Source organism: Desmodus rotundus, chromosome 12 (assembly GCF_022682495.2).
Source record: "Desmodus rotundus isolate HL8 chromosome 12, HLdesRot8A.1, whole genome shotgun sequence".
Taxonomy (NCBI): domain Eukaryota; kingdom Metazoa; phylum Chordata; class Mammalia; order Chiroptera; family Phyllostomidae; genus Desmodus; species Desmodus rotundus.
The window spans coordinates 37,909,910-37,923,463 of NC_071398.1; the positions used below are offsets into that span (position 1 = coordinate 37,909,910).

Below are 13,554 nucleotides of genomic sequence, written 5' to 3' on the forward strand. Positions count from 1 at the left end.
ATGCACTTCAGTAGACTCAGGTTCATGTAGATACTCACTTGGATACATACACACGCACAGTCCCAGAAGTCTGGCACACACAAATACACACAACCAGTCCCTACTTTTACCTGCACCACACATACATCTGCACTCAGTACCCCACACAGTCACACACACACTCAAGGACTCACTAATCACGGAAGTTCCAGTTCCTTATAGTTTACTTGAACATATTGTATAAAAGTAGAAAAATAAATATTTCTTTTGAACGTAAGTCAGGGCGACATCTCCATTAATAAAGGAGGAATGGAAATAACTTAAGGCAGGGGTGGGGTTTAGTGCATAAATAAGTTTTGGGCTCCCAGATTAGCTGGGGGTGGGTCCAGGTTCTCAGATGCACAGATCTCCCCTGGCAACACAATTCAGGTCCTGTCTGAGGAGGCAGAAGAGGTTGAATGTGACAGTGGCTTCAAGGCACTCTTGGGACACCTGTGAGAGAGATGAGAACATGGTTTCCCATTTCCCGAGCATCAGCCCCTTTGTTTACCCAGATCCCAGGCATCCATCCTCCCCTCCAAAAACTTACCTTCTTGGGGGCTCTCTGGAGCTGGTTAAGCCAGTGCTGGAGGAGGCTGTGGGGCCTGGAGCCTGAGGTGGGCAGAGCTGAAACCTGTGGGCAGAGGAGGGTGTCATGTGACTAGGGCCTGGGACAGCTGGGGACATACACCACAGGCATGGCCTGGGTGCCCAAGCACTCACACAGGCCTGGACCTCAGAGTGGATGTAGTGCAGCGTATGAAGGGGCTGGTCCAGGACGTCCTCTAGGGATGAGTCAGCTACAGTTTCCAGGAACTTCAGTGTTAAGATCAGCTCAGCCTCCAAGGCCACAGGGCACTTCCATACCTGGAGTGAAAAAGTACAGATGAGGGGGCAGGTAAGGTGGAAAGCTGAGAAAATTAAGCAAGAAGGCTCAGGTAGGGAGTACAGGGAAGGAGGGCAAGTGCTAAAGGTGCATGTGATATGGACAAGTGGTGGGTTAGGTGAGAGGGAACACATAAAGAAGGATGTATATGGAAACAGTACAGGTGGGGAGGTGGGGTATAAAGGCAGGGGAGGAGACAGGTTAAGGGACAGATAAGAGGCAGGAGCTGCACCTCTGGTTTTTCAGTGAATTTTCCTAGAGAGCAAGAGCAGAGGTTAGAGCACAACACAGTAGGAGGCTGGACCATAGCAGCAAGGATGAAGGTCTAGCAGAAGAACTTGAGTTTAATCAACAGCAGAGAAGAGAGTGACCAGTCATAGCTGAAAAGCCAGAAGCTACACCACAGCAGGAGGACAGAGGTTAGCCCACAGTAGCAGGGCTGCAGCTTGGCCAAAGCAGGAGGGTTAGGGCCTAGTCTGCAACAATAGGGGCTCACAGGTCCAAGATAGCGGCAGTGCAGGAGAACGCTGAACTCTCCCCTTCCTGGGACCACGTTGAAATACACACCTGTATATAGAGCAATTACTCCTGACACACAACTGATGGCGACCGAAGAGCTTCTGAACAACAAGCAAGAGAAAGAGACTGAGTGGAGAAGGCTGGGAAACTGGGAGCTCTCTGGGAGCTGTGGGAACTCTCCAGGATTGGAGGTTCCAGTGAGCACCATGGGTTATGTCCCTCTCCATCCTGATAGGGCAGGTGGGAACCCCACTTGGGTTCTTTGTCCTACCTGCAGGCTCATTGCCCCATGTTTCAAGAAACACTGTTTGGAGCCTATTTCCCCCAAACAAAAGGAGTAAGAAGGATCAACAGGGCATTACTATGTGCACCTGTCCTCCCCACCTGGAGCAGCTCCATCTCAGTAGGCTAGCTCCCTGGATGCCTTAGGCATCTGCTTGGCTCCAGCTGGTCTGCCTAAACCACCCTGCAGAGACAACGTATTCCAAGGTCTTTCTTACACATTTTTTTTCAAAACTGGGAGAATAATTATTCTGTCTAATTGACATAAAAATAAAAACTAAAATGAAATGAAAAGACAGAATATCTTTCAAATAAAGGAACAAGAAGAATTACCCCTCAAAAAAAAACCTTAAGAAAAATGGAGATAAATAATTTGCCTGATAAGAAATGGTCCTAAGGACGCTCACCAATTTGAGAGTGGAGTAGAGGAACTTAGGGAGAGCTTCAGCAAAGGGTAAGAAAGTATAATAAAGAACCAAAAAGAGCTGAAGGATAACATAAGCATAATGGAAAATATGCTAGAAGAAATCAGCAACAGATTAGCTAATGCAGAATAATGGACTAATGACCTGGAAGATCAACTACTGGAAATCAACAAACTAGAAAAGCAATAAGATAAGAAAAAAGATTTTGAGGGAGAACCAAGATGGCGGCATAGGTGGACACACTGCGCCTCCTTGCACAACCAGAACTGACAGAAAATCGAACGGCAAGGACGTCCGACACCAAGTAGATAAAAAATAAACATTCATCCAGACCGGTAGGAGGGGTGGAGACGGGCAGCCGGAGTGGAGAGGACTCGCGTAGCCATGGCAGGACCGAGACTGGAGGAATGTGTGATGAACAGGGCAGGCAGTCTGACCACTGGCAGACCCTGTGGCCCCACGTTCGTGCAGATAAACCGAGAGGGCCAGACTCAGAGTGGCGGAGAACGGGGCAGGCACAGCAGCGGGTAGCACCCCGCGGCCCCACATTCGTGCACAGATAAACCTGACAAACGGCGGGGATCAAAGCAGACCGAACAACCCAGGGCTCCAGTGCGGGGAAATAAAGCCTCAAACCTCTCGTTGAAAATGCCCATGGGGGTTGGGGAGGCAGCAGGAGAGGCTCCCAGCCTCACAGGAGAGGTTGTTGGAGAGACCCACAGGGGCCTAGGGCGTGCACAAGCCCACCCACTCAGGCCAGCACCAGAGGGGCCCAGTTTGATTGTGGGTAGCGGAGTGAAAGATTGAGGTCCGGTGGAGAGGGGAGTGGGTGCCATTGCTCCCTCTCGGCCCCTCCCCCATGTACAGTGGCACAATGCAGCAACCAGCGTTACCCTGCCCCAGTGAACGCCTAAGGCTCCGCCCCTTTAAGTAACAGACCCACCAAGACCAAAAAAAAAAAAAAAGGCCCAAATGACAGAACACTTCAAAGCTCCAGAAAAAATACAACTAAGCGAGGAAGAGATAGCCAACCTATCGGATACACAGTTCAAAACACTGGTTATTAAGACGCTCACAGAATTGGTTGAATCTGTTTGAAAACCAGATGAAAAAATGAAGCCTATGCTAAGAGAAACAAAGGAAAATGTACAGGGAACCAATAGTGATGCGAAGGAAACTGGGACTCAGATCAATGGTGTGGACCAGAAGGAAGAAAGAAACATCCAACCAGAAAAGAATGAAGAAACAAGAATTCGGAAAAATGAGGAGAGGCTTGGGAACCTCCAGGACATCTTGAAACGTTCCAACATCTGAATTATAGGGGTGCCAGAAGGAGAAGAGGAAGAACAAAAAATTGAAAACTTATTTGAACAAATAATGAAGGAGAACTTCCCTCATCTGGCAAAGGAAATAGACTTCCAGGAAGTCCAGGAAGCTCAGAGAGTCCCAAAGAAGCTGGACCCAAGGAGGAACACGCCAAGGTGCATCATAATTACATTACCTAAGATTAAACAGGAGAGAATCTTAGAAGCAGCAAGAGAAAAGGACACAGTTACCTGCAAAGGACTTCCCATAAGACTGTCAGCTGATTTCTCAAAAGAGACCTTACAGGCAAGAAGGGGCTGGAAAGAAGTATTCCAAGTCATGAAAGGCAAGGACCTACAACCAAGATTGCTCTATCCAGCAAAGCTATCATTTAGAATGAAAGGGAAGATAAAGTGCTTCTCAGATAAGGTCAAGTTCAAAGAGTTCATCATCACCAAGCCCTTATTATATGAAATATTAAAGGGACTTATCTAAGAAAAAGAAGATCAAAAATAGGAACAGTAAAAATGACAGCAAACTCAGTTATTAACGACCACACCTAAAACAAAAACAAGAGCAAACTAGGCAAACAACTAGAACAGGAACAGAACCATAGAGATGGAGATCACATGGAGGGTTGTCAATAGGGGAGTGGGAGGGTGAGAGAGGGGGAAAGGTACAGAGAATAAGTAGCATAGATGATAGGTGGAAAATAGACAGGGGGAGGGTAAGAATAGTGTAGGAAATGTAGAAGCCAAAGAACTTATAAGTATGACCCATGGACATGAACTATAGGGGGAAATGTGGGAGGGAGGGGGTGGGCAGGATGGAGTGGAGTGAGGGTGGGGGGGAAATGGGACAACTGTAATAGCATAATCAATAAATATATTTTTAAAAAAGAAAAAAGATTTAAAAAATAATAAAAATAGTTTTTAGACTTCTGGGAAAACATCAAGGTCACAAACATTGATATTATAGGTATCCCAAAAGGAGAAGAAACAGAGAAAGGAATAAACTTTGAAGAATAATGGCTGAACAATTTTCTAACCTGGATAAGAAAACAGACATCCAGGTCCAGGAAGAACAGAGAGTTATAAAAAAGATGAATCCACAGATATCCACAACAAGGCATATTGTAATTAAAATGGCAAAGTGAAACATAAATAGACATTTTTGAAGGTAGCAAGAGGAAAACAACCAGTCACATACAAAGAAACCACCATAAGGCTATCAGGTGATTCCTCAGCAGCACCTTTATAGGCCAGAAGGGAGTGGTAAGACATATTTCAAGTGCTGAAAGAAAGAAACTTATAACTTTGAATAATTTAGCTGGCAAAGCTATAATTCAGAATTGAAGGAGAGATAAGAAGTTTCCTGGAAAAGCAAAAACTAATTGAGTTAATCACTATTAAGCCAGCTATACAAGAAATATTAAAGAGTACATAACCAGAAATATGAAAATATGAGAAAGAATAATACCTCACTGGTAAAGCCAAGTATTTAATAAATACAGTGAATCAGACATTTAAAAAGTTGCTATGATGGTAAAAAGACCAAGTACAAAACTCAACTCAAACTACAATAATTAGGATATACACAAAGAGATCTGAAATGTGACATCAAAAACATAAAGCATGGAGGAGTGAAAAAAGTGTAATCCTTTTAGATTAAATTCAAACTTAAATACCTATCAGCTTAATATAAACTACTATAGCCCTAGCCTGTGTGACTCAGTTGGTTGTAGGCTTGTCTCATAGACTGAAAGGTCATGGGTTCAATTACCAGTGTGGGCACATAGCCAGGTTGTGGATTAGACCCCCAGTAAGAGCTTGTATGAGAAGGCAACCAATCAATGTTTGTCTCTTACATTGATGTTTCTCTCTCTCTTCCCCTTCTCTCTCTCTAAAAAGCTATAAAAAATTGTCCACAGGGGAGGATAAAGTAGACTGTTATAGACATGGAATGATATCTATAAACTTCATGGTAACCAGAAGCCAAAACCTACAAAAGATACACAAAATACAAAGAGAAAGGACCACCCCCCAACAAAAAAACACTAAGGAAAACCAACAACCACAAAGGAAGAGGCCGAGAGAAGAAAGAAACAGAGAGGAACTACAAAACAATTAACAAAATGGCAATAAGTATATACTTATCAATACTTACTTTAAATTAAATGGATTAATGCTCTAATAAAAAGACATAGGGTGGCTGAATGGATTCAAAACAGGACCCACGTATATGAAGCTTGCAATAAACTCATTTCAAATCAAAAGACACGTTGGGCTGAAAGTGAAGGCATGGAAAAAGACATTCCGTGTAAATATAAATGAAAAGAAAGCTTGGTTAAAAATATCAGACAAAATAGACTTAAAAAAAATTTTAAAGGACAAACTAGAACATTACCTAAATATAATGGGGTAAATCCAAGAAGAGGATATAACAATCATAAATATCTATGTACCCAACATAGGAGCACCTTAAACATATGAGGTGAATATTAATAAACATAAAGGGAGAAATTTGGTTATATAATAATAGTAGGGGATTTTATTACCCCACTCACATCAATGGATAGATCATCATACAGACAGAAAATTAATAATAAAATAATAGTCTTAAATGTCATATTAGATCAGATTGACTTAACAGACAGTTATAAAACATTTCATCCAAAACCTGCTAAATACACATCTTTCTTTCAAGTGCATATGGAATATTCACCAGGGTAGATCACATAAGAGGCCACAAAATAAACCTCAATAAAATAAAAAATTGAAATCACATTAAGAAAGGGAGGTGACAGAGATAGAAGAGGGTAATGTGTGGATATGTAGTGATGGAAGGAGACTTGATTTTGAGTGGTGAACACATAACACAATATACAGAAGATTGTATGGTACACCTGAAACCTATATTATTTTTAACTAATGTTACCTTAATAAATTCAATAAAAATGAAAAGAAATCATATCAAGCATCTTTTTCAACCACAATGGTATGAATCTAGAAATCAACTACATGAAAAAGTTGGATAAAACACAAATAGAGATTAAATAATATGCTACTAAACAAACAATATCAGAGAGAATATGAAACAGGTAAAAAAAAACTGCCTTGAGACAAGTGAAAATGAAAAAACACTTTTCAAAATTCATGAGATGTTGCAAAAGCAGTTTTGAGTAATGAGAAAACCCCCGAATAAACAACCTAACATTACACTTAAATAAATGAGAAAAAAGAACAAACAAAAGCCAAATTAAACAGAAGGAAGGAAGGAAGATCACAGTAGAAATAAATAAAATTAAAATGCAATAGTAAAAACCAATGAAATTAAGAGGTGGTTTCTTGAAAACATAAGCAAAATTGGTAAGCCTTTAGTCAATCTCAACAAGAAAAAAGAGCCTAAACAAGTAAAATCATAAATAGAAGACAAGAAGTTGTAACTAACACGAGAACATAAAAAGAGCCATTAAAGAACATTACAAACTGCCCTAGTTGGTGTGGCTCAATGGATTGAGTACTGGTCTGCAAACCAAAGAGTTGCTGGTTCAATTCCCATTCAGGGCACATGAGTGGGTTGCAGGCCTGGTCCCCAGTAAGGGCCATGCAAGAGGCAGTTTTGATGTTTTCTCTCTTTCCCTTTCTGCCTCCCTTCCTTCCCTATAAGCATAATTAAAAAAAAAAAAAGAATATCATGAACTGTTCTATGCCAACAAGTTTGACAATTCAGAAGAGGTAGATACATTTCTCCAAGTATCCAACCTTCCAAGACAGAACCAGGAAGAAATACAAAATCTAAGAAACTGATTAGTTTCTTAACTAAACAATAAAATTAAACTTAGGAATAAAATTAAAGCAGAATGAAAAATCTTGCAACAAATGAAACTCCGGGAACAGACTCTTTACAGGTGAATTCAACCAAATGTTTCAAGTAGAACTAATACCTACACTTTAAAAACTATTTCAAAAAAATTAAAGAGGAAGGAAAACCTCCAAATTTATTCTATGAGGCCAGCATTACCTTGATACCAAAATTACACAAAGATGTTACCAAACAAAAAATTCACAGACGAATATTCTTGATGAATATAGATACAAATGTCCTCAACAAAATATTAGAAAACTGGATTCAACTACGCATTAAAAAGATAAGGACTTCTGGCCAAGATGGATGCATAGATAGATACACTTTGCCTCCTGACACAACCAAAAGAAGGACAACAACAAATTTAAAAACAAAGAACAACAAGAACTGCCAGAAAATCTAACTGTATGGAAGTCTGATAACCAAGGAGTTAAAGAAGAAACATTCATTCAGACTGGTAGGAGGAATGGAGACTGGCAGCCTGGGCAGAGAGAACCCCCAGCAAGGCAGTGGCTGGAAGATTGGGTAGTCCTACATTTGTGGGTAAATAAACCATGAGGAACAACTGGGGAGCGAGACAGATCACCCAACCCAGGGTTCCAGCACGGGAAAAGAAAGCCTCAAAACCTCTGGCTGAACAATAAAAAATTAAAATTAAAAAACTCTGGCTGTAAAATCCTGTGAGGGTTGCCATGGTGGGAGAAACTCCCAGCCTCACAAGAGAGTTCCTTAGAGAGACTCACAGGGTCCTAGAACATACACAAACCCACCTACCTGGGAATCAGCACCAGAAGGGCCCAATTTGCTTGTGGGTAGTGGAGGAAGTTACTGAAAGCCAGCAGAGAGCTGATTAAGTGGCATTGTTCCCTCTTGCACCCTTCCCCCACATACAGCATCACACAACACAGCAAAGTGAGTTGTCCTGCCCTGCCAAGTATCTAAGGCTCTGCCCCTTACTATGTAACAGGGCACTGAGACAAAAAAAGTATGGCTCAAATGAAAGAACAGATCAAAGCTCCAAAAATAGAATTAAGTGATGAAGAGATAGCCAACCTATCAGATGCACAGTTCAAAACACTGGTAATCAGGATGCTCACAGAAATGCTTGAGTATGGTCATAAAATAGAGGAAAAAGTGAAGGCTATGCAAAGTGAAATAAAGAAAAATGTATAGGGAACCAAGAGTGACAGGAAGAAAACCAGGACTCAAATCAGTGATTTGGAGGAGAAAGAAATAAACATTCAACCAGAACAGACTGAAGAAACAAGAATTTGAAAAAATGAGGAGAGGCTCAAGAACCTCTGGGACAACTTAAATGTTCCAACATCCAAACTGTAGGGGTGCCAGAAGGAGAACAGGAAGACCAAGAAATTGAAAACAATTGGAAACATAATGGAGAACTTCCCCAATCTGGCCAAGGAAATAGACTTCCAGGAAGTCCAGGAAGCTCAGAAACTCCCAGAGAAGGTGGACCCAAGGAAGCACACACCAAGACACATCATAAGTACATTACCCAAGATTAAAGATGAGGAGAGAATCTCAAAAGTAGCAAGAGAAAAGGAGACAATTACCTACAAAGGAGTTCCCATTAGACTATCAGCTGATTTCTCAAAAGAAACCTTGCAGGCGAGAAGGGGCTTGAAAGAAGTATTCAAAGTCATGAAAAGGAAGGACCTCTATCCAAGATTACTATATCCAACAAATCTATTATTTAGAATGGAAGGGGTGATAGGTGCCTCCCAGATAAGGTCAAGTTAAAGGAGTTCATTATCGCCAAGCCCTTATTATATGAAATGTTAAAGGGACTTATCTAAGAAAAAAAGATCAAAGCTACGAACAGTAAAATGACAACAAACTCACTACTATCAACAACTGAACCTAACAAAAAAAAGAAAGAAACAAAAACAGACTAAGCAGCCCTGGCTGGTGTGGCTCAGTGGATTGAGCATGGGTCTGCAAAGCAAACAGTCACTGGTTGGATTCCCAGTCAGGGTACATGCCTGGGTTGCTGGCCAGCTCTCCAGTAGGGGGGCAAGCAAGAGGCAACCACACGTTAATGTTTCTCCCCATCTCTTTCTTCTTTTCTTCCCCCTCTGTAAAAATAAATAAATAAAAAACCTTTGAAAAAAACAAACAAACTAAGCAAACAACTAGAACAGGAAGAGAATCACAGAAATGGAGGTCACATGGAGGGTTATAATTGGGGAGGGGGCAGGGAGAGAATAGGGGAAAAGGTACAGAGAATAAGAAGCATAATTGATAGGTACAAAATAGACAGGGGGAGGTTAAGAATAGTATAAGAAATGGAGAAGCCAAGGAACTTATATGTACGACCCATGGACATGAACTAAGGGGAGGGAATGCCGGCAGGAGGGTGGGTGCAGGGTGGAGCAGAATAAAGGGGAGAAAAAAATGGGACAACTCTAACAGTAGAATCAATATACCTTATTTTTTTACATTTTTTGTTTTTATTTATTTATCTTTTTTAGGGAGTACGGAAGGGAAGAAGAGGGATAGAGAAACAACAATGTGTGCTTGCGTCTCATGCTCCCCCTGTTGGGGATCTGACCCCCAATCCAGGCACATGCCCTGACTGGGAATCAAACCAATGACCCTTTGGTTCGCAGGCCTGCGCTAAATCCAATGAGCTACGCCAGCCAGGACAATAAAATATGCTTTAAAAAAAAGGATTATACACCATGATCAAGTTGAATTTATCCCAGGGTACAAGCATGGTTCAACATCTGTAATTCAATCAAGGTGTTATATCACATTTACAAAAAGAAGGATAAAAACTGTATGATCGTCTCAATAGATGCATGAAAAGCATATGACAAAATCCAACATCCTTTTGTGATAAAATCTCTTAACGAAGTGGATATAGAAGAAACATATCTTAACAAAATAAAGGCTGTACATGATAAACCTACAGCCAATACTGTTCTCAGTGGTGAAAAGCTGAAAGCTTTTCTGCCAAAATCAGGAACAAGACCAGGATGCCCATTATCACCACTTGTATTCAACATAGTTTTGAAGTCCTAGACACAGCAAGCAGACAAGAAAAAAAATTTTTAAAAAGAAAGGAAAGGCATCCAAATCAGAAAGGAAGAAGTAAAACTCTCATTATTTGGAGATGACATCATACTATATATAGAAAACCCTAAAGAATCCACCAAAAAACTATTAGAACTAATAAATGAATTTCATAAAGTTGCAGGATATGAATCAACAGACAGAAATTTGCTGTGTTTCTATACATCAATAATGAATGATCAGAAGAGTAATTAGGTAAACAATCCCATTTACAATTGCATCAAAAGTCATAAACTAAGCCCTGGCTGGTGTGGCTCAGTGGACTGAGTGCCAGCCTGGGAAACAAAGGGTCTCTGGTTTGAATCCCAGTCAGGGCACATGCCTGGCTTGTGGGCCAGGTCCCCTTTGGAAGGCACATGAGAGGCAACCATACATTGATGTTTCTCTTCCTCTCTTTCTCCCTCCCTTCCCCCTCTCTAAAAATAAATTTAAAAAATATTTTTAAAGCCTAAAATACCTAGGATTAAATTTAACCACAGAGATAGAAGACCTGCCTGTATATTGAAAACTATAAGATATTGGAGAAATGATTGAGGAGACAAATAAATAGAAGGATATGCCATGCTCAGAGATTGAAAGGATTGATATTGTTAAATGGCCTTACAACCTAAAGCAATATCCAGATTCAATGCAATTCCTATTAAAACACCAAGAGCTTTCTTCTCAGAACTAGAGCAATTAATCCTAAAATTTACATGGAACCACAAAATACCTCAAATAGCCAAAGAAACCTTGAAAAAGAACAGAGTGAGAGGTTTTATGCTCCCCGATTTCCAACCATGTTACAAAGCTACAATAATCAAAAGAAAATGGGTATTGGCATGAAATCAGATATAGAGATCAAGATATAGAGTAGATAGCCCAGAAATAAATCCTCACTTGTGTGGTAAATAGTTCCACGACAAAGGAGGCAAGGATACACAATGGGGTAAAGTAGGCAAGGATACACAATGGGGTAAAGCCAGTCTCTTCCATAAGTGATGCTAGGAAAAGTGGACAGATATAAGCAAAATAAAAGAACTTAGACTACTTCCTTATACCATATACAAAAAAAAAAAATCACAATGGATTAAATGTTTACATGGAGAACCTGAAACATAACTCCTAGAACAAACTCTTTGACATTGGTAGTAGCAATATATTTTTGGATATATTGCTATTGGGTAAGGGCAATAAAAGAAAAAAATAAGTGGGACTACACCAAACTAAAGTTTTGCACAGCAAAGGAAACCATCAACAGAACAAAAAGACAATCTACTGAGAGTGAGTTATTTACAAATGATACATCCAATAGGGGTTAAGATCCAAAATATATAAGAAACTCAGACAACTTTATAATACCCCGCCCCCCCACTGCTACAACAACAATCTAATTAAAAAATGGGTAGAGGACCAGAATAGACATATTTTTTTTAATTCAAGATTTTATTTATTTTTAGACAGGAAGGGAGAGAGTAGAGAGGGAGGGAAACACTGATGCAAGACACACGGATCAGTCGCCTCTCGCTTGAACCCTGACCAGGGACTGAACCCGCAACCCAGGTATGAGTTCTGACTGGGAATTGAACCAGAGACCCTTCGCTTTGTGGGACAACACCCAACCAACTGAGCCACACGGGTCTGAATAGACATTTCTCCAAATGATGCCATACAAATGGCCAACAGACATATGAAAAGATGCTCAACATCAATAATCGTCAGGAAAATGCAAATTAAAACCACAATGAGCTATCACCACACACAAGCCAGAATGGCTGTCATCAATAAATTAACAAACAACAAGTGCTGGTGAGGATGTGGAGAAAAGGGACCCCTAGTGCACTGTTAGTGCAATTGTAAATTAGTGCAGCCATTTGGAAAACAGTATGGGATTTCCTCAATTAATTAAAAATAAAGCTGCCATACAATCCAGCAATTCCATTTCTGGTATTTATCTGAAGAAAACCAAAACATTAATTTGAAAAGATGTGTGCACCCCCACGTTCATCTTAGCATTACTTACAATAACCAGGATATGGAAGCAACCTAGGTGCCCATCATAGATGAATGTGTAGCGAGATGACACTTTTCTCCCTCAGTTTGGGAATAAGACGAAGAAGTTCACTAGTAACACTTCGATTCAACACACCTTGGACTTACAGTCAGTTTAATAAGGTAAGATAAATAAAAGGTATAAAGAGTGGGAAGGAAGAATGAAATAGTTATTTGCATTTAAATACCTATAAATGGGGGAAAACTAAAACAATCTATGGCAAACTATTACCATTAATTTTGAATAACAATAAAAAAAAAGGAAGGGAAAAAAAATTACATTTTGTTAAACTTAAAAAAAAAAACTATTACCATTAATAAGGGAATTTAACAAGAGGGTTAGCTTCAAGCAAAATAAAAAGTTCTCATCCCAAAACAAATATTCTGTAACTATGTGCAGTGATGGATGTTAATTAGACATTGTGATGATTATTTAGCAACATATACAATTATCAATCATTACGTTGTACACCTCAAATTAATATAATGTTGTATATCAGTTGTACCTCCATTAAAAAAAAAACCCATCGGTACTCACGAAAGCATCCTTGGCTGTCTTGAAGGCCTCCCACTCCACTGGTGGCAGATATTCCAACTTGCCAATGTCACAGCCCCTCCCTGTTGAGTGGGACTTGGAGGTGGGGACAGGACCTGCTCTGGCCAAGCCCAGGCCTGAGGCCACCATCACCAGGAATCACGCTGCAGCCATGACCCACCTGAGACTGCTTCCCCCTGCTGCATGGCTCCGCTTTTTAACCACGCTAAATGGGCAGTGGTGGCTGATGTGTGTAATGTGCAAATGGAGTTGCAATTTCCAAAGTCATGACTGGGTGAGCATGCTGCTGAGCCAGGTGAGCTCACAGGTGTGGGCAGGGCCAGGTGAGCCCAGAGCTCTAAGAGGAGGAAATGGAAACTGAAATCAGTCCCAAGAGGGACTCTGAGAAATCCCCAAGCCAATTTAAGAGTTCCTGGGACTTTGGGGAGCCCCTCACTGAGGCTGTGCCCACTAGAAGGATAGGCAGCTGTCCAGCAGGGCAGGGACTGGCGAGGGTGTATGGTGGTGAGGATGCCTGAGTGCCAGACAGGGAGCTTCCCCCACTGGTTTAAGCATGTTCTACGAACTCATTT

At 40.8% G+C, this 13,554-nt stretch overlaps 1 protein-coding gene across 1 annotated transcript; it reads right to left on the bottom strand.

Annotated features, from left to right (window-relative positions):
* Window positions 1–372: 372 nt before the first annotated feature.
* LOC112320025 (interferon lambda-1-like) lies at window positions 373–13,135 on the bottom strand. The gene is given in 5 exon segments (XM_071219854.1): window positions 373–471; window positions 569–652; window positions 742–929; window positions 1,132–1,159; window positions 12,965–13,135. Coding segments are annotated over 5 exon segments (570 nt in total).
* Window positions 13,136–13,554: the final 419 nt, after the last annotated feature.